The sequence below is a fragment of the Herpailurus yagouaroundi genome, unplaced genomic scaffold (assembly GCF_014898765.1).
Source record: "Herpailurus yagouaroundi ecotype Mexico unplaced genomic scaffold, PumYag 139, whole genome shotgun sequence".
NCBI lineage: Eukaryota > Metazoa > Chordata > Mammalia > Carnivora > Felidae > Herpailurus > Herpailurus yagouaroundi.
The window spans coordinates 47,340,789-47,362,411 of NW_024412394.1; the positions used below are offsets into that span (position 1 = coordinate 47,340,789).

At 37.7% G+C, this 21,623-nt stretch overlaps 1 protein-coding gene across 1 annotated transcript; it reads right to left on the reverse strand.

The window, feature by feature from the left end:
• Positions 1–1,092: 1,092 nt before the first annotated feature.
• AKIRIN2 (akirin 2) lies at positions 1,093–20,326 on the reverse strand. Its single transcript, XM_040474141.1, has 5 exons — positions 19,976–20,326; positions 4,772–4,915; positions 3,288–3,437; positions 2,080–2,151; positions 1,093–1,830 (listed from the first exon to the last, which is right to left on the reverse strand). The coding sequence occupies exons 1-5, from the start codon at positions 20,208–20,210 to the stop codon at positions 1,820–1,822; spliced, it is 612 nt and encodes a 203-aa protein (XP_040330075.1). The 5' UTR covers positions 20,211–20,326; the 3' UTR covers positions 1,093–1,819.
• Between the last annotated feature and the right edge of the window lie 1,297 nt (positions 20,327–21,623).

Below are 21,623 nucleotides of genomic sequence, written 5' to 3' on the forward strand. Positions count from 1 at the left end.
ACTACTTGTGGCTCCATTCAGACTGCCAGTACTGATTTTCCTTGTAGTAGATCTTGCCTTCCAAGTTAAACCAGCTTTTATAAATTTAATTCTGTGTGAAAACTCACACATGCTTACTTTGTTAAGAGTGTTTATCCTTTTGCCCTTACTGGGGTTAAGAAGGGATAAAATCCACTCTACTCCCACTCCCCCTCCGTATTCCAACTTACTGTCTACATTCTCCTAGAAATGCCCACATACCTACCAGTGGTTCTCAGCTGGGGACTGTTTCTTTCCCTAGTCCCCAACATGTGGCAATATATCTGGAAGTACATTTTTGGTTCTTTCAGGTTGGGGGTTGGGGGTGTGCTACTGGCATCTAGTGGCAGAGGCCAGAGATGGCCTAAACATCCTGTGACATGTATGACTCCCACAACAGAGTGATCTGGCCCAAATTGTCAGTAGTGCTGAGTTTGACAATCTCATTAGGTCATTAAAACTAGGTAGCTATTAAAACTAGGTGGCCATAAATTAGGTGGATAATTTATGGCCACCCTGTGCTATACCAATGCTTCTCAACCATTTAACGGGCATTTGAATTATCTGAGGATCTTGTGAAAGCCCTTAAGCCCTGGCCTTGTTTAAACAAAAAATTGACGAGTTATAATCACCAAAATTAAAAAGGGGGGAAAAAAAAAAAAACTTCTCTTTGACTAATTAGGTCAATTATAAATATATATGCCCCAGTACATTTATGATTGGTTTAATTAGTGGAAATATGTTAAAAGAATTCAACAAAAGAAATCACTGAGCATTTTTTGCTCACTTCATTACAGCAAAGCTATGTTTGGAAAGGGAGTTAAATGTGATGAATCATGTTTTCATCTATCATCCTTTAAAAAAAAAAAACTTGGATTCTACTCTTATCTTGGAGGTAAAAATTCTACAGCTGTTAAAACTGATTATATAACATTCTAGAATGCAGTCAGTTATAAGCAACTTGGAATCAGAACTCAGTTTTTAAAAATAGCACTCAAATCTGAGATTATTTGGTGTATGAAAAGATTTTTAAATCTTATTGGAAAATTAATTTCATTGATTCCTGAAAAATGCTTACATTTAAAACACTGGCTTTATTCAAGTACTACCCATCTGTACATTAAAGCAGGTTAGAAGTAAATGTTTTATTCTTCCAACTAAATTCCAGTACTACAAGGGCAGTAAAACGACGACACACTGGGGAAAAAAATGCAGCAATAAACATTTGTTAAAACGATTGATAGAATAAATAAAAACTACCAAATTAAAAAAAAAAAAAAAAAGAAGAAGAAAGAAAACTTAAGAAAAGAAAAATCCATTCTGAAACCCCAAGAAGTCCTGGAATACAGAAATGCCCTCCCTCCTTCAATAATAATGTCCTGGGATTACATTCTAGGTTATTAATAACTGGTTACAGCTTGGTTGTAGTGCACAATTAAAATCACACTAACTTCATCTGAAGTGTCATTCTACAGTTTTATTTACACAACCAGTGAAGGGCATGTTCTTAGAATACCAGCTTTAATCCTTTCCAAACATATTAATATAAGAAGCCAAATTGTAATGATACAGCAAATGAGGCCACTGGCATTAATACAGGTAGCAAAGGTCCACATCCAGATGGTACTGACATCAGGGAAATATCCGAAACCAGTTGCTGCCTAAGAGTGGTTGCCACTGACGAAAGCTTGAGATAACCTGTATTCACAGGGGGGTATTGGCATTGCTGCATGTCATAATTAGGACCTCTTGCAACAACTCAACAAGGAACAAGGCAGCCCACAAATGCAGAAAACGTGATTCATGAAACATCTAAAAGGGGAGGAAAAGGAAAATTAGTGCAAAGTCCAGGTCAAAATTCAAAGACATTCCAGATCTTCATCCCCAACATCGTCCTAGGTATTTAAATAACCAACAAGTAAGCCTTAATAAAGTTTTGCCTATTTCCTCCAGCCTTTTTTGCTCCATGATTTTGTTAAATTCTCTTCTTGAGAATGTAGATAATTGTAATAAATGTCTTAAGAAATTATCTTGTTTTTAGTTCAAAGATGAAATACTTACAACTAGCAGGCTGTTCTCCATATCGTCGCATTATTTGATCATGCGTAAACTTCACAAATGCATCATATTGTTCTATAAATAAAGATACATATAAATTACACGACTTGCAAGATGTACTATTAGAGCCAGATAAACTGAAAAATCCAGTATGTATAGTGAAACAATTCTAAGTTGGCCCTTTGAATCAGACACATGACTTCAGTAATAATAATAATGTTATCAAATGGAAAGAATACAGAGTTTGGTCAGGAAACCTACATTTCAGTCCAAATTAAGTGACTTTTATGTATAGGCTGGGAAGCTTATTTCTTAACCTATTAAAAATAAAGGGCTTGAAATAAAAAGATCTTGCTGTGCTCTGAAAGTTTAGTAAGTGATCTTTGAATGGCAGTTTACTGCAATGAGGGGAAACAGGAAAACAGAAGCTTAACAAAATATATCCCAAAGCATCCACCTGTAACCTAATCAGATGTCACAGAAAAAGATGTCACATAACTAAGCAAATTTTCTTGCCTATATTAGCACCTTGATTTAACAACTTCAAAATAAAAAAGCTTATACTATCAACACCTAGTAAAATCTATGGCTTAAAAAATCAGGGAGGGGCGCCTGGGTGGCGCAGTCGGTTAAGCATCCGACTTCAGCCAGGTCACGATCTCGCGGTCCGTGAGTTCGAGCCCCGCGTCGGGCTCTGGGCTGATGGCTCGGAGCCTGGAGCCTGTTTCCGATTCTGTGTCTCCCTCTCTCTCTGCCCCTCCCCCGTTCATGCTCTGTCTGTCTCTGTCCCAAAAATAAATAAATGTTAAAAAAAAATTAAAAAAAAAAAAAATCAGGGAAATCCTGATTAAGTTACCATACACAATAGTGGAAAAGTTATCACGAAAGATGTAGTCTAAAAATCCAAAACCAAAGTCAGGTAAACAGCCGAAATCAAGTTTTCAGCACAGGAAAACCAAAAAAATCTAGTTCCCATTGATACTACTGCTGATCTACATGGCTAACTTAATACTATTTCTTGAGGTCACTAAGGAAGGCCATGAGCTACAGGAAGGTTCACTTCCTTTCCTGAACTGAAATTCTCTGGTTCTTAGAAAATACTGTAACCAGTGGATACACAGGGTAAGTTAATTGACGTGAAGGATACATGGGAAATAATACATTTCTTACAGTTGAGTTTCTGGGAGATCTAAAGTAAGCTCATTGCATACCTGCAAGTTTTGTGTTCAATATTTCTTCATACTCTTCTCGAACTTTCTCTTCACGTTCTTTCAACAAACGTTCACAGATCATCCCAACCTGCCGTAGAGTGAATAAGGGCTGTTCTTTTTTTAATGGCGAGGACGTTGCAGATGAAGTCCCTATGTATAACATGAACAAAAGCACATGATTTAGAGCCATCGTGAAGAGACTGCTGCAAGTATTGAAAATAGCACTCAAATCTTAAATTATTTGGTATATGAAAAGATTTTTAATTCTTATCAGAACTTCACTGATTCCTGGAAAATACTTCTATTTAAAACACAGGCTTTGACTACTACCCATCTAGGCATTAAAGCGCTGCAAGTATTTTATACACCCTCAAATACACAGATTTCCTATCAGTTGTTTGTCCTGCTGTGTATGTCTGTCTCTAGTACTCCCAATTCCTCGTTTCACTTGCTTTTCTGTAAACTGCATGGTTGGGACCAGTTAACTAATTATCCTCGTTAGAGCTGTGATTGTTAGAGCTGTGTCTATCACAAGATTAAAGTATGCCAGCTTTAATCCGTAACCATGAAGGGCTATCTTTACTTTCAAATTCCTAGTTTTTAGTTGAGGCTGCCACTTAATTGATCTTCTAGGTAAATTGACTAAATGAATGATGATGAACTTGGTTCCTGCTGATTTAAGTCTAGTCTCTACCCTTAACCTCCCCTTACAACATTTCACTCACACACTGGCACTCCACACCCAACTGGCAGGAGCACTGTGGAATTTAGTTTTGAACAATTTTGTTTCCTAATCTATTTTTATTTGACTATTTTATAGACTTTGATTTTTTTTTTTTTTTTTTTTTAAGGAAACTATCCCCCAAGCCCATGGGGCTTGAACTTACAACTCTGAGGTCAGGGGTTGAATGCACTACCTACTGAGCCCCTGAATGTTTTCTTTTATTCTGCCAGGTTTTCTTATCCCTGCTGGTAGGGAAGAGAAGGAAGGCAACTACCATCACAAGAAAAACTATTTTGCTGAGAACTTTACTAAACATTAAGAGCCACCTTCCACCTTTGGGAATCTACCCTGATAGGATATATGTACATGGAAATTTTTTAAGTACTATAATACCAAATTCAGTCTAATTATCTTCATTAATGGTTAAATTATGGGAAATCCATAAAATGGCAAAGTATTAAACTGTGGCCAAGGTACATCTATACTTAACAGAGAGATACATGGTATGTTATTTATTTATTTTTTCTTAACAAAGGCTACAAATCACATCACTTATGGGAAAGTCCACTTAGGGGATTTTATATCAAGGTGGTTGTCTCTGGGTAGTGGGAATCCAGGGAGCAAGTACTTACTTTGTACCATGTTTTAAGAGATCACACATTACTTGTATAAATTTCTTTTTTTAAATCAAAGGCGAGAAAAGACAAGCTTGAGTCACCATACTAAATAACATTTCCTTTCACTTTAAGTTTATTATTACCTGGTGAAGCTGGTCCACTGAGGAGAAATGCATGTGGTTGTGCCTCTGAAGTACAACATGGATCTGTCTGTTGAAAACTAGTTTCTAAATGTCTTCTCTTCTGCATGCGTTTATACTCTTGTTTTATGTTGTACAGAATTTGTTCTAGAGAAGAAAAATGACCAGATAAAAACCATGAAGTTAAAAAAAAAAACAAAAAACGCGTGGGTTTTCAACAATTACTTGGTACAACCAATCTACTGAAAATATTCTCTTCAAGTAATATCCAGAAGACTGATGTTCTGGAGGAATTCATTTAAGCATTAATAGGGGCAACTTATTCAGAAACAGCACATACACACCACCTGGAATTTAGCTATTCTACAATACGATTTCTTCTGAGCACCAATTATCAAAAGATAACTTAAAAGTTTTTCATTCAATGTAAAGATAAGGGCATCTTATGAACTTTTAGTTCACTTTAGTTTACTCAGACTCTTAAAAATCCCAAATTCAAAGGCCACCTTATTCATCACAACAGAACTATTAATATTAAGCAGGCTTTTCCAAGACCATAAATAATTAGAAGTGGGGAGCACTATGTATATACAAGCACACCCCAGTGAGAATTGACAAAATGATAGAATGAAGGAGAAAACTAAAAAAAAAAAAAAAAAATCCTAAATGGTCATGGCCATTAATATTAAGCTCAACAGAACCTAAGAATATTATAACATTAACAGCAAAAAGTGTTGGGGGTAAAAGCCCATGTAATGTGATTGGTACAGAACAGGTACTCAATAGTAAACCACCATACCAGCGTACCATTATCTTCAACCACAACCATCCAAACGGGTAAAATCCTATCAAGCTTATCCTTTATGCCAGTATGGTTCATTTTATAAAGATTTCTAATTCAAAATAGCCTCTCTAGAAAATATTTCCCTGAGGTTTCCATTTCCCTCAAAACACTTTCTCACAATCATCATAGCTCCTAGATAGATTATCCATGTGAAAAGCCACACCCTAAATTTGTTAATCCCAATCCAAAACAAAATTAAACAAAAGATGGCAATTAGGCATTAAAATGATTTATAAATATATCAGAATGTAACTTTAGCAATCAAGTCTACAATGATGTGTTAATTTAAAAATGAACTGAAAAGTTGATTGAAGGCTAAAGATTTACATGAGAACAATCTTTTTAAAAAAAATTAATACTGGTGGTTTTCTCAGGTATGTATTTAATTCTCCTCTTTCCTGGCGTTATGTTGTTTCTCTAGTAAGAACTTTTAGGGCTTTTGAGAGAGAAGACCCTGAGCGGACATTAATCAGTCGCTTATTTTATTTTTTCTCCTTAAACATTTTAGATTCTGCCACTTTCATTATTTTAACGGGGAAAAAAAAGCTGCAGAAAGACATATCCAGTGAAGAAGATTCCATTTATGTAAATTTTGTGGTGTAAACAAATATGTTACATATACATGAATGTGCAGCTTAAGTACAGAATCACACATTGGAATGATTTAACTTTAGGACGGCTGTATTAAGAGGTACTTTATCTGTAACATTTTTCAGAATCTTAACATTTGTCTATATTAAACATGGTCATTTTCAGCCCTTTTCCACTTATTTGAAATAGTCTGTAATTTAAAAATGAATTTACCAGTGTGAAATAAAATGGCTATCTACTAAACAGTTAATAAGCACCTTGATAGAAATGGGTTTCCTAAGATTCATAGAGGGGTCCAACAAAACTACTGCAACTTCCTATACCAACCAGGACAAACAGATAGCTTTATTATTATTTTTTTTTAATAACAGAACTCTTTAGTAGCAATATTCTAAAAAGTGTTCAAAGTAATGATGTTTTGGTCTCTGATGGACATCAAGCCTCCCTCATTTATCACTTTCTGATCAAAGCTACCACCATTCTGATAAAAAGTGCCATTTAAAGCATCCTAAAGTTTATTCACAACCAAAGATTTCAAATGTACAAGTTACAAGAGTAACTTGTCCACAACATCTTTTGTGTGACTTATTTTTTGATTACCACAACTGTTCTCAAGATCATAGTCTTGCTTCTTCACAAAATCAGAGCACAACTAAGATGTATCAAAATAATAGTAACAAACTCAAATTTGTTCATTAGGCTATATAGATCTAGCCTGGGATTAAGATACAGTAAAACTTCTTAAAATTTAGCTTTGTAAACCTCCATACCATCTAATACTTAAGAAACAGAACAAGCTAAAGAATTTTAAGGTATAATTTACAAAATGAATTCACCAATTTAAATGTACATTTTGATGACTTCTAACATATGCAAATGAAACAAACAGGTCTTGGAACCACCACAATCATAATGAAGAACTTTATCACTCCACAAAGTTCTCTCACGCTCCTGTTCACCACCTTCACCTTCATTACCACAATATTCATCTACTTTCACTATTTGAAATTTTTTTGCCGTTTTGAAAATTTCATATAAATGGAATCATAGAAAGTGTAGATTTTTGTGTCTGACTTCTCTCACTCAGCAAAATGCTTTTGAGATTCATAAATAATTAAGCCCTTTTTATTAATTAGTACTCCATGGTGTGTATCTGTACACACACACCTTATCCAGTCTCCTTTTAATGGATATTTAGATTGCTTCCAATTTGGGGCTATTATGACTAAGGCTATTATATTCAAGTACAAGGCTACAGGTGTAAAAATTTTCATTTCTCATGGATAAATAACCTAGAAGAGGAACAGGATGGCCTGATTATATGATAAGTGCATGGCTTTACTTTGTAAGAAGCTGCCAAACCATTTTCCACAATACCATCTTACACTCCCACCAGCAATGTATGAGGGTGTTCCTTTGCCAACATCTTTGCCAACACTTGATACTGGCAGTTAAAGAACTGAAGAAAAAAAGCCTACAGTGCTTTTCTTTATGTCGAATATAAGGCAACTGTGTCATCTAAGCCTCACTGTGCTCATAAATGCTCTAATACTGGTAACATGTAATCAACAATGTTATGGCAGTGTTAAATGTTATGGCCAATTTAACTTGACCAAGATCTCAGCTAACTGTAAGCCTCAAACTCATTTACCTCAGTTCGGATAGGCATACAGTTTTAAAGCTGTTAACTCAAGAAATTTACCCAGATTCAATTTCCACAACACATTCTAAGCTCAACCTAGGTACCTGGCCGACTGAAGTTGCTTCCACACCAGTTGGATAAAGGTCTTCCACACATCAATAAAGTTCCTAGGTCTACTTAAACTACTTAAATCTAGCCATCTCTAATCAAACTGGCAAGTGCCATTTTATCCCAAGTTCATGTAACATCTAACATCATGTTGCCAACACAATTTATGGTACATAAGGAAAAGTGAAATGAAACTTCTAACATTATCATTTGAACATTCCAGTTTTAATGCAGGCTTCATATCTGGCTTATGGAAGCATCGATTGAATTTGCAGCAAATCACCTAGAGCAAAATACACTTATCTTCATAACAAACTACACCACAAAACGGTTATATCCCTTTTCAAAAATCCTAAAAACTACATTACTCTTTTACCACAAAATACTAAGGCTTCCACTGCACTATGTATAAGTGAAAGTCAAAGTATTAGCAAATTCTGTGATTAATGGCATTTTCATTCCCATATCTAGTAAATGACATTAAAATTGCCAGTAAAATTCTCCTCCTTAACAGGTGGGATATTATCAATGATTAATATTCCAAAGGAATATTAAAAAAAAAGAAAACAAAGAACAACTGGATAAATGTTAAAAAGAAAAAGCCTGGCTTGTGGCAACATTAAGCCTGCTCCCAAACTGTTTTATTACTCTTAGTTGCCACTGATTACTTAAGAAAGCCTGGACACAATACAGTCAGCAATATAAACAGAAGAAAGTGGTTGTAGGGATTAAAAAATAAGTTAACAAGGATAAGAGAAACAGCAACAAGATGGAACTGAGAGCAAAGGGAGGAATATAGAATTAGAAGCAACTACAAATGTCTTTCTAGATAAAGTATAGTCCATAAGATGTCTAAAGATCTGTGACATGTGAAACTTTTGCTCCAGACCTGCATAGACTTGCCATTTTCCTACTGACGTAATTACTAAATCAAACATTAACAGGTCTCATTAAGTTTTAGGTTTAGGTGTATAAGACCTTTTTTGTACCACCTTCCATTCCAGTTTCTCTTTGGAGTATCTTTGAAAAAATAAAGTGAAATTTCATCTAGACAGATAAATAATGGGATTAAAAATAAAACAAATCTTGGGGCGCCTGGGTGGCTCAGTCAGTTAAGCGTCCGACTTCAGCCAGGTCACGATCTCGCGGTCCGTGAGTTAGAGCCCCGCGTCGGGCTCTGGGCTGATGGCTCAGAGCCTGGAGCCTGCTTCCGATTCTGTGTCTCCCTCTCTCTCTGACCCTCCCCCGTTCATGCTCTGTCTCTCTCTGTCTCAAAAATAAATAAACGTTAATAAAAAAAAAAATTATGGGGCGCCTGGGTGGCGCAGTCGGTTAAGCATCCGACTTCAGCCAGGTCACGATCTCGCGGTCCGTGAGTTCGAGCCCCGCGTCGGGCTCTGGGCTGATGGCTCAGAGCCTGGAGCCTGTTTCCGATTCTGTGTGTCCCTCTCTCTCTGCCCCTCCCCCGTTCATGCTCTGTCTCTCTCTGTCCCAAAAATAAATAAACGTTGAAAAAAAAAAAAAAAGATTGTTAAAAAAAAAAAATTATAAAAATAAAAAAATAAAACAAATCTTGAAAGCTTGTTAGTTTTAGGCAGGAACACAAATTAAGTACAGAAAACCTGCAGTAGCTGATAAGGCCTAAAAATAAGGAACTGTTTCCAAATAAAATAACAAACCAAATCTAGAGCACTCAACTACATACTAGACATTGCCATCTCCTTTATAAATTAAAACATACACAATTAAGAGTTGTAATGGAGGTCCATTTTAATAAATAAATTACTTTCCCAGGATATTTGCCCAGAAACTAAAACAGTTCTTATGTTCTCCTTGAAGGAATCTTAAGCACAATATTCTTACTCAGACAAGAGCTATCTAACTGAAAAGAATGAGTTGATGCCATTTTTAATTTACTTTAAAATTACTACATCAAAGGGACACGGAACCAAATTTTAACACAAGATTGTTAAATTATATCTGGAGTTTTAACTTCTATTTCGATTAACATGAATCCTAATAAGCATAATATAGCTGCACACAATTATACAAACATTAGGGTATTATCTACAGTACTTTAAAAGCAACTGGCTAAGATTCTAAGTTTATAATATATATAATATTTTACTGTACAAGAGGCATTCATTTATATCCTACAAGAGGAAGAAAAGGCATAATCACTACAAATCAAATTATGTTATTTCACTGGTACTGTAATAGCCAATGATTACTTATTTGAAGTGACTCAACTTGTTAAAACCCTTCAGGTCTAAGTATAAATTTTACAAATTAACTGCACAATGGGAGTCATTAATGCAAGGAGTCCAACAACGCTCAATCAGCAGGTGGTTCCTCCCTGATATCCAATAAGGTTCATACTTCTCTTATATTACACTAGACTCTAAATGATATAACTATATTGTTGTTGGTTAGCTCTTTACAAGTATCTTCCCAGACAGTTTATAATCTAGGAAAACCAAAAAAAAGCAGTAAATAGGAAAGAGAAAGGGGAAGCTGAACCATCCGAAATCCAAAACACATGCTACAAAAACATTTAATGCCATGGCAAAAAGGTCAGCTTCTATTTCAGTTAACTACAGACACGAAAACAAGGTAAGATCTAGAGTGGACTCCTTGAGGAGGACTCTAGGGCACCATGATCAAGCTGAAGAACAAATCCATCTCCTACAACAATTTATTAAAGCACCCACCGCGCGCGCACACACACACACACACACACACACACACACACATATCAAGCAATAGCTTACCTAGAAACCACAGATTGCAAACTGATGATTCACAAGCTAAACTGAGCCCAAAACATGTCTGGCCTAGATAGTTTATTATTTTTAAAATTTTTTAAATTTAAAAATGTTGAAAGAGAAGGAGCACACATGAGAGCAGGGAAAGGGTCAGAGGGAGGGAGAGAGACAGGGAGAATCCTATGCAGGCTCTATGCTCAGGGCAGAACCTGACAGGGCTTAGCTGGATTCCACCACCCTGTGATCAACAACCTGAGCTGAAATCAAGAGTTGGATGCTCAATCGACTGAGCCACCTAGGCGCCCCTGAATAGTTTCTTTTTAAAAAGTGTGAATTTATGCCCAATATTTAAAGTTCATTACTTTAATTAAAAGTCAGATTTCTGGCTACTGTTAAGTGGAAAACTAAACTATGTGGCAAAATTCACCTTAAGAGTGGTTGCTACCTTTTGGGGCAGAAATTCTCAAGTGCTTCTAAAACTTTAATGGACACACATATCAGCTGGGGAGTTTGTTAAAATGTAGACCCTGAGGGATGGAGCCTGAGATTCTGCACATCTCTTGTGTTTCCAGGTGATTCTACAGATCAGTAGCAAGGCTGGAATTCACAAATTCCCATGAAGTTTTACTTCACTCATTTATATTACTTGCCTGGAACTATGGGCATTTATGTTTCTATCCCCTGCTTGAAATAATAACTCCCCTACTATGGCAATTAAGAAATAAAGTGGTTATTTATTACTGGACATTCTGAAAAATGGAGAGGAGAAGGAAAGCAGTAACAGCAGACTTACTTCAATTACAAAAATATTTAAGGTGATCTAAATTCATTTTGCCACCCTAACCTCCATGGCTTCTGCAATTCAATATTAGACATGCACTTCCCTGGCAGGAAAATATTCTGTAAACCAATTTAAACTTGACTGTAAATCAAATTAAACTTAGACTCATTACATAATGTTTACATATACTGATTCATTTTTCCTAACACCATTCTTAAAATATGAAATTCATGTTATGGGACTGAAGGTGAACAAATGCATTTACTTTTCTATTACACACTGTTTTAAAAAGCAATTAAGACTACCTTTCATACCAGAAGACAGTGACTGGAAGTCCACAGACATCTTTTGTTTATCCCATTTATATTTTATATAGTAGCTGTGAATATTTAAAAATCAACAGACTTCAACAAAAATCCTGACTTCTTGGGGAATATCTAATGATAAAAGGTCCAAATTCACCAACACCAGAACTGAGAGGAATGATCTAAACTAAAGATCTAAATTAGAGCTTCATCTGTAAGTGAAAAGTCAAGTCAGGACTATGCATGTGACTGACTGCTTAGGGAGCTATTAGAGAGGACTGCAGCTGAACCTAGAACTAAGGAACTCCTAAGTTTAATAGCTGGATGAAGACAAAAAGAACAGCCAGAAGGGAAGTGTTATCACAGAAGGGAAAAAAATGTTTCAAAAAGAAGTGAGTGGCAGAGCAGTATAAATGCCGTAAGAAGAGTCAAATAAGATGAGGACTGATTACATGCCATGGACATCACTGTTGACTTGACAAGAACTATTTGAGGTACACACACCTAAGAAGTGAAGAAATAGAAGCAAACAGACTTATTTGAAAGCTCTCTGAATTTGGTTTTGAAGTAAGAAATCTGGATGACTGCTGGAGGAAAATGAGGATGTTTTATTTATTGCTTTATAATGGGAGTCTTGACAATATTTAAAGCCAAAGCAAAGGTCCAGTTGAAAGAGAAAAATAATCCTGAAGATAAGGTTCCTTTGGAGAAGTGGATCCTTCCCCCATTGTGTAAAGTGCCTTAATTATCTCAAACTTCGTTGGTAATACTCAAAGGAAAACAAGACAGCACAACTACTGGTAGTATTGGTACTGGGAAAAATGAAGAAACTGCCATTAGATGGCTTCTATTTTATCTGTGAAGTTGAAGGCAAGGTCATTCACCGAAATGGCAGGACTACTGGACAGTGAATAAAGTCCCATTTGAGGTTGCTCCACTGTAACTATCTCCAGCACTTAGGGACAGGAAATGCTCCTAATCCTCACAACCCACCCTAGGAAGTCAGATATTACTATAATCGTGTGCATTATTTTATAGATGAAGAAAATGTGGCTTTGCTTCAATGTCTTCTGAAAGGTCACACAGCTGGAACAAGTCAGGGCCAAGCCTGACCTCAGGGCTTAAGGTCAACCTCTGCTGCCCTTCCCAGTACTGTATTACTACAATACCTAGACCGTATTCCACAAGTAACTAAAGTTACAATAAATCACAAGGAAAGCTAATTTTTTTTTAAAAAATAGGATGTCAGAATAGAGGAATTACTACTATGTATCATGCCCTGAAACCTCAAACTCTATTGTTAGGAAGATAGTAACCAAACAGTGTTATAATTCTCATCTACCCAGAGCTCTGAAACTGGTTATAACAAATTATATATATATTATATATATATAAAATATATATATAATATATACACATAAATAATGTATATAAATAAATATATATAAATACATATAAATCTTCCATATTACATTTAGATATTTATATAAGGGATACTTCTACATCTCTAATCTATAGAGGACAGTCCTCTATATCTAACCAGAATGTTTTACTGATGTTTTATAAGGGAGGAATTATTCTAAATTGGTAGGTCAGCATTGTCATACATACAAGGACTGATTACAGTGCCAGCCTCTGATAATGCACCATTTCACTTTAAGCCATGGATGGTTGTTAGTGAGCATCAAGTTCCTCTGTTCTGTCACAGCAACCTAAAACTAAGAAGTTTTTCTTCCTGAGAATTACATTTTGGTAACAGAACAAGGCAATGCTCCATAACAATTAAAAGGCAAAGTTCAAGGACAATAATGCATGAAAAAACTGGCTTTCTCTAATCTTTCAAATTCCACTCTACATTCTATTCTTTAATTGCTAGATCAATTCAACAATATACATTTATGTAAATATATGTGTGTGTGTGTGTGTGTGTGTATAAAGAAATAAAACATGGGGTGCCTGGGTGACTCAGTCGGTTAAGCATCCAACTCTTGATTTCAGCTCAGGTCATGATCTCATGATTTGCGGTTCAAGCCCCATGTTGGGCTCTGCGCTAACAGCATAGAGCCTGAACAGTGTAAAGCCTGCTTGGGATTCTCCCCTCCCACCCCCGCACTCACAAGTGCACACTCTCGAAAATAAAAAATAAAAAATAGTTTTAAAAATATGGTAATACTGAAAGTATAAAGATTACAGTGTTTTTATTCAAGTTTAGCTAGCTAATAAAGTACCCACAGTGGTAGCTCTATTCCCTTGAGAGACTCTTTATCTTTGCCTAACCAGCACAGTACCTGGAACTCAAATGAGGTACATAAAAGCTTGAACAAGTGACTTCTGGAGTAAATATTTAGATTTTAACAATGTTGAGAAAAACCAGATACGTGAATCGAACCTAGAAACTAAAAATTAAGTCAACCCCCCAAAAACGTATTAATGGGAAGATGACAATTTTACTACAATCAAAATGTTGCAAAGCACTAGTCCATTTCAGGATGCTCTACCTATGACATCTGTAACAAAAACTAATGACTTATAACTTTTAAAGGGAGGATGAAAGCAAGTTATAACCCCCAAGACAAACTATAAGCAGATTATGAGCTGTTTTTCTAATGCTGGAAGGTTAAAAACCACTACCACCACCCAAAAAAAAAGTCTACCATCACAAGGAAGATTACACAGTCTGGCATACTGCAAAATTTTAATCGAAAGGCCCAAAATAAATACCAAAACTGACAATGTGACATACAGTTTTAATTTACCTGCAAGGATTCCCTCCCTATTCAATAAAGCTTCATCAGGTGAGAAACTTGTTATAATGTAAATCACTTAATTCCTTTAGAAATAAAAGACCAGAAATTTCGTATTACAAAGTATTTTCTCCTAAAAATGTACACTCTAAAAATGTGTTTCTTCAAATGAGATCTCTGAAAATGATAAAATCCTATGTTTATCATCATTGTCCAGAAAAATGAGGGAATACTGAGAAGTATACTTCAAATGCCTCAATAAAAGTATTGTTCAGTCTTAAACTAATTGCTATACTTATTACTACTCATTTGTTTGAGTCACAATCTTTTTTCAAAACATGTTTTAACAATTGCTATATTGTTATAAAACAGTGTAAAAAGATAAACTGGTACAGAATGAAGGGTAGAACTGAAATTACTTTTTTTTTTTTTTAACTTAGCATCTCTAAGAACCTTGGGAGATGCCAAGGCTGGATTAACTCAACAAATAAATCTGATAAATATCTTAAAACTTTGTGGTAAGACATTAAGAAGGAAGGTATGGCAGATAATACCTTTGGGATTACTTTCAAACTATAACCCACTGTATCCTCTCAAAATCCAGGGGGGGCAATTACTGTTAACAGTCTTTGCTACAAGACTGCTGCTGATAGATCACATTTCCCAGATGTGTTCAGAAAGCTGAGAAACACTGGTAAGCGGAATTCTAGAATCCCAACACTCAGCAATAAAATTAAAGATGACCCTCTTGAACTAATAAATTCATTTGTTCAAGACCTCTTCACCATCTGCAGAGGCCAGACTGGTTCATTTAAGCAAACAAGTATTCCACCCTTCACACTTTTTAGTCTTTTCAAAAGGCAAGTAATTCACTGTGGTTTCACATGTGCTTAGAGAATGATGTGTGAGTCAACAGTACTCGCACAGAGTTAATGCAAAGACTGCAGGGACCACAACTTGCTTGTTAATTAGTTATAGGTACTTAAAAGACCAACACCCCAACACCATTATCTAGTTTCATGAGCACCTATCCAAGAGGTGCTCCAAACCTAATCCATGTTATTATTCTGCATTCCTCTTTTAAGTGGAAAGAGAATCAAAAGTTTATTTTCAAATAGAAAAAATATGCAAAGCAGGGCACTTCCACTTAATCTCTTAATTTACAACCTTTCAAAACAGAAGTAATTTTCGGGGCGCCTGGGTAGTTCAGTCGGTTAAGCGCCTGACTCTTGATTTCGGCTCACGCATGATCTCATGGTTCATGAAGTTCCAGCACCAAGACAGCATGGAGCCTGCTTGGAATGATCTCTCCCTTTCTGTCTGCCCCTCCCCAGCACACGCTCTATCTTTCTCTTTCTCTCTCTCACCTGGGTCCATCAAACACTCAGGAAAAGATCTACCTGAGTACATACACAGTGTCTTTTTTTCCCTATAAAGCCATTCAAAAACTGAAGAAATTTATTATTCTCCTTTACCTCTCGGAATCTGTGTCTGTGCCAATCATGGTAACTGGTAGCATCTATACCTAAAGAAGGGCTAACCTCTCTCCAACCTAGCCATGTTTACCTTAACCTTATTGTTTCTGTGTTCAAGTTAGGCTTTATTTTTCTATTTAAAGAAAAAAAAGCTCAGTAATGAATACTGCTATGCTCTTGCTTTTAAAGGCCAAAAACTTAACAAGATTCTTAAATGCATAATCCATAGAAATATGAAATAACGGCAGCTGCATACACAGTCCTAAGTAAAATATCAGGTTTAAAATTTGAAGTACAAAGACCATTAAAAACCATCTATTTGCCAAATCCACTGAGAAACTAGAAGCAACTTAACAGCTGTCTAAATAACCACAAAATATTAAAAACACTTCTGGCTCAATACAAATGACATCTGAAGTGAAATGCTGCCTCCTGCAACAGACATCTCATTTGTTTGCCTAGAACCGTTTATACTTCATTTAAACCAGCTGGTGTCTCCGTTTGTAGGCATGCATCAATGTCTACTGAACAATCTAAGTTCCTGTAAACCCTTCCCCATTCACAAGCTGCAATTTCCATTTTTAATGGCAAGTTTCCAGCAAATACAATGAATTCTTACAAAGGAATTTAACTCTTCATCCAACTCAATTCCTAAGACTAGAGCAATGGTAACAAGACCTAAACAATGTGTATAATAAAAGTGTCTAGCAAATTCCCAAATAGTTGACATCCATTGAAGGATCTCTTCACCAAACCATTCATTTCAGTACACAATTATGAAACACAATGTGTTTGATTTGACTGATAGTCACTTGTAATGGTACAGGATATTTCAGTTTTATTAAAATAATTTTGTTCTTCGGAATGTTGTGACAATCTGACTAAGAGATAATATTAAAATATTTCAAAAACTAATGAAGATGCAGAACACTCTGAAATCTGTTTTCAACTAATTTATCAGGGTGAGAGTACTGATGCAACCAGTAGAGGTCTTCATTTTCCCAGTCGATCCTCCCAGCCCCCTTCCCTATCATTAACTTTTCCCTTTTTCACATCCTGAGCATTATAAACTCCACTGCTAAAAGAGCAGGGAGTGGACACACTTCTTCTGTAAAGGATCAGGCAGTAAATACTTGAGCTTTGGGAAAATACAATCTCTTTCACAAATACTAGCTCTGCCGTTGTAGCCTGCAATGGACCATACTTTAAGAAGAAAAAAAAAGCATGGCTGTGTTCAAGTAAAACTTTTTTTTTTTGCCAGCCCTTTCCTTTTTCCTGGCATTAAGCTGCAAGTTTGAAAAATAAAGATTTAAATAATAGTCATCAAGTCAAACTTTGGAATCACCTTCCTGGGGTGACTAAAATAAACCAGGGTTTAAAACAAGATGTTCAAGTTCCTGAAACTACTAGTAAAGCCACAACATGATTTCAACTACACATCAAAACACACTATATAAGTATCCAGAAAAGAATGATGATAAAACGCTGAATTATAAGCACGCTCTAAAAAAAATTCACTTCAATACTCTAGTTCCAAGTTGTTTAAATTATATTTGAACTCACAGAAATGAAAGGAATATAAAGTTTCCACAGAGTTCCAATCACTCTCAACTTGGTAAGTCACTTTCCATTTCCAACCCTAGCTACTTATTTCAGCTAAGGATATACAGATATTCACTCTTGTAAAGTTTGAGAATCACCAATGTTAAAACAAGAATCTAAAAATTAAGTGCTTGGGAAAATTATTTGCAAGTTTGGGGACATGAAAACTGAAAAACTCTTTGATACCTGCACAACACTGCAGCTCCCATTATGACAACATTACCAAAACCATACAGGAGCCCGCAAAAGGGGGGCATCTAAAAACAAAGCCAAATTAAGTTACATGCAGAATGTCATCCAAAATTACAGTAAAAAAAAGTAGATTTTAGCAATATAACACTTTACCAATTTCAACTGCTTTTCTGAAATCAACCTTTTTTTAAGTGAAAAGGCTAAATCAACTTTTAGCAGACTCAAAATTATCAATTAGGGTGTGATTTTTAAGAGTTCAGGACATGATCAAACTGCCATCTGTTTGATCAGATGTCAAAAACACCTGGAAGAACAGAAGACAGGCATATTTTGGAAAATATGTATTTGAATCATCGGGCTTAAACAATTTCACTAAATCCAGTAATTTTACTATTATAGTCCATTCAATTGAAATTTTGAGATAATGTGGAACCAACTGCATTAACCAAAGCAATGAAATGACAGATTTGTAAAGGATCACAATTCTTCTTGAGTAAGTTCCCTTTAAAGTGAAGACAAATAAATATAGTTCTGGCCAGTTTACCACATATGCTCAGAACTATTGCAGGACTGAGATACAGTTTAACTCCCAAACCTAACACTGTATTAATTCACCAGCTCCACTGAAATTTATGGCTGGTTAGCCAGGGCTATTTTTAAGTGGCCTTATTTGTTAAGTACAGATTCCTAGGTATCATTTCAATTTTCAATGATACCATTTGATTAAAAAGACAAACTCTAAAAATAATGTTAATCACCAGAAGCTCATTCTTAACACTGATGGTTTCTTTTTTAATGCAAAACCTAACACTAATCAATGAATGCCTTTACATACAAGACTATTTAGGTATAGTTGCTAAATAAAATTATCCGAGAATGCCTCTGAAAACTCACTGCAACTCTAAAAGAGTATATCCTTAAGTTAGATCAAATATTTAATAGCAAAAATGGCAGCCTAGGCATTTGAGGAAGGATATTGAAAAACCTGACTTGACCAAAATAATTCAAAATGGAAGTTACCAAATACAGAGGTATATATACTGCCTACAAGTTTTTTAAAAGCCAAGAACAAAACACTTAAAACTATGAAAAGGCTTTGTGTGCAGATATTATTAGCAAAAGCTCAAATATGAAACCTTTGCATGCTATACACTCAAAGAAAACAGATTACACCACCAGTTCACAAAAGCCTATCCTAGGACTGTGCCAGGGGCACACAAGGATTTTTAAAGTACAGGAAAAAAACCTGAGTATACACATGCAGTATAAAGCAGCCAAAAGGCATTTCCCCATAGTCACTTTCAGGAAATGTTTCAAGATGAAAAGCAAAAACACTCAAGTCCCTTGAAATCTTGGGTTGATTTTATTATTCTCAAGGCCTAGGCTGTTCTCCCCCACCATACTTTGCTGAGCAGAAATAAAGCACCTCCAACTAGAAGCAACTCCTCAGCCTCAATTTTCAATACAATTCGCTTTTCATTAAAAGTTCAAGTTTCTCAGGATCTAGACGTATAGTACGATCATATTACAGTACTCGGGAAGAGCATTTTCTTTGTTGTTGACCCTGCTAGGGAAACAGGTCTTGACTCAGCCAAAGTGGCGTTCTTGTGGGTGATTAATGACAGGCCTAGATCTCGCCCCAGTGACATCCATCCCCACCCCCCATCCCCTCGGTACTAAAATCAGCCATGTCTGAACTGGAGGAGGGGCTGCCTCCTCGCCTCAAACCACCCAGTCCCACAGTTAATAGCTGCAACCAATCGATTCAGGGAGACAGACATCGAGATTCGGGTGAAATGTGACCCTCTCTCGCCTAAATTTATGAATAATATCGCCCTCTCCGATCATTTCCGCTGGGGCTCTCCAGACTACGGAAACACTCAATTCCAGTCATTCAGCCCAAAGAAAAGATCTTCCTCTTCCCCACAATACCCGGCAAGGAACGGCCTTGCCTCCCCACCTCCCGACTCCCCCACCCCCTTGACATCAGGCCATTTCTATTGTGTCGCCGAGGCTGGAGGACCTAACTAAAAGAAAGGTGTCTACTACTTTGCTAAGAACGAGCACCAGTCCGGCACCCCCACCCCTGGGGCCGCGTTCCGCGTCCCGGGACCCCAGTTCTCTCGCCCACCCCGGCGGCCGCGGAGCCGAGTCCCACCTGTGGTGAGACGGGAAGAGACGTCGCCAAAGGGGGACGGCTCCATTCGGAGATACTTCTGCGGCGAGGCGGCGGCAGCCGAAAAGGAGGCGGCAGCGGTCGCGGCTGCCGACGACGGAGAAGCAGCAGCCGAGGTGGGCGCCGACAATGGCGCACATCGCCTCCGCTTCGGGGACGCCGGGCTCAGCAGCGGGTCGAAATCCAGAGTCCTTTTCAGAGTGGCTCCACACGCCATGGCCGGGGCAGCCGAGGGCCGGGCTCGGGTGGGGTCGGGGAAGGGTGACGGGAGGGGAGGGCGAGGGAAGTGGGGGGAGAGCGGGACTCGAGGAGAGCCTAGCCGACGAGCTCAAGAGCAGAAAGACGAGTGCCGGAGCGCCGGTGAGGAGATAAGAGCCGCGACCGCCGCTGCCTCCGCGGCAGGGGCAGTGGCCCGGCCGGCCCGGGCGAGAGCGGGAGGGGCGGTGGCGGCCGCTCACGACAGCCGCGTCAGGGGGGCTCTTCCGCCTCCTCAGGCGCAGCTCCCCCGGGAGAGGCTCTGGCCGCCCCCGCCGTCCGTTCGAGCTTTGCGCCGCGCCCGAGGCGCTCCTGCGCTGAGACCGGCTCCCTTCAGCAGTCGAGAACAGCCCGGTGAGGTATGAGGCTGGAACGCGACTACAAATACGCCCGAGTTAAGTCAGAAGCTTGAGAGCGGCAGTCGATGTGGAGGGATTAGGAGGTGGCGGCAGCGGCAGGAGCTCCAACAAACACGTCCAGCCGCTTCCCCCTCCACTGTACGACTATTCCACCCGCCGCCGGCCCCAATATGGCGTCAATAACAACGCCGCCGATTCAAATTCTGCGGCCTCAGGGCGCGTGCGCATAGGGGGTGGACACCCCCGCAGGTGCGTTCTAGGAGTTGTAGTTTTTCACTGTGGAAAGGAATAGGCGTGAAAAGCGATTACGGAGGAGTCACGAAAACTACGACTCCCGTCAGTCAAGGCGCGCCATTCCGAGTTCCGGGTTGGAATTTAAATCCCCTACGCAGCCTGAGTGTAAAAGGAACTAAGCAAAAGAGGAAAAAAAGAAAAGACTGTGTGAGAGACTGGGAGAGAGGAAAGCCAACTGGTGCGGAACAGGCTTAAAAGATCTTTATAGTTCAGGACATAGTTGTTCTGATACCATCCCTACAATGATTTAACAAACGGGAAATAGAAAACTTAGCCAACCCAGCTTCCAGACAGATTAATTTCTGTAGTAAGAGTGCCAAACCCAAAACATGTCATAATGAGAGGCTAGGAAATAATATTATGGAATCTATTTAGGACAGCAAGGGACAACAACAGTAATAGTATCAGATTACAGGATCCTTGCTTGAACTGGATGCTTTGCCTTCCCAGGTAACTGCATATATCCATTTATTAAATTCTGCAAAACCAGCTTTACCTGTAAATAAATAGATTTGAAAGACCAAATTGTTTCGCTTTGGATAAAAAGCAAGCGATACCAGAAACTGTATTATCTGTTGAATATTGTACTAGAACTTGTGAACTGTAAGAAATCAAAAAACCTAATGAAATGTCTAGGAAGTAGATAATGAACCCATTTCATAAGCAAAGAAAACAACTTTTTGTAAAAGTTGTACTGTTATTCAGGTACCTAAAATAAGAAT

Bases quoted from the DNA above. Each gene is read 5' to 3' on its own strand.
- AKIRIN2 (XM_040474141.1), bottom strand. From the start codon at position 20,210: ATGGCGTGTGGAGCCACTCTGAAAAGGACTCTGGATTTCGACCCGCTG. The intron at 4,916-19,975 runs GTGGGACTCGGC...TTTCTTCTCTAG, and splicing joins CTCTTCCCGTCTCACCACAG to AACAAATTCTGTACAACATA. The intron at 2,152-3,287 runs GTATGCAATGAG...CTTTATTTATAG, and splicing joins ATTGAACACAAAACTTGCAG to AACAATATGATGCATTTGTG.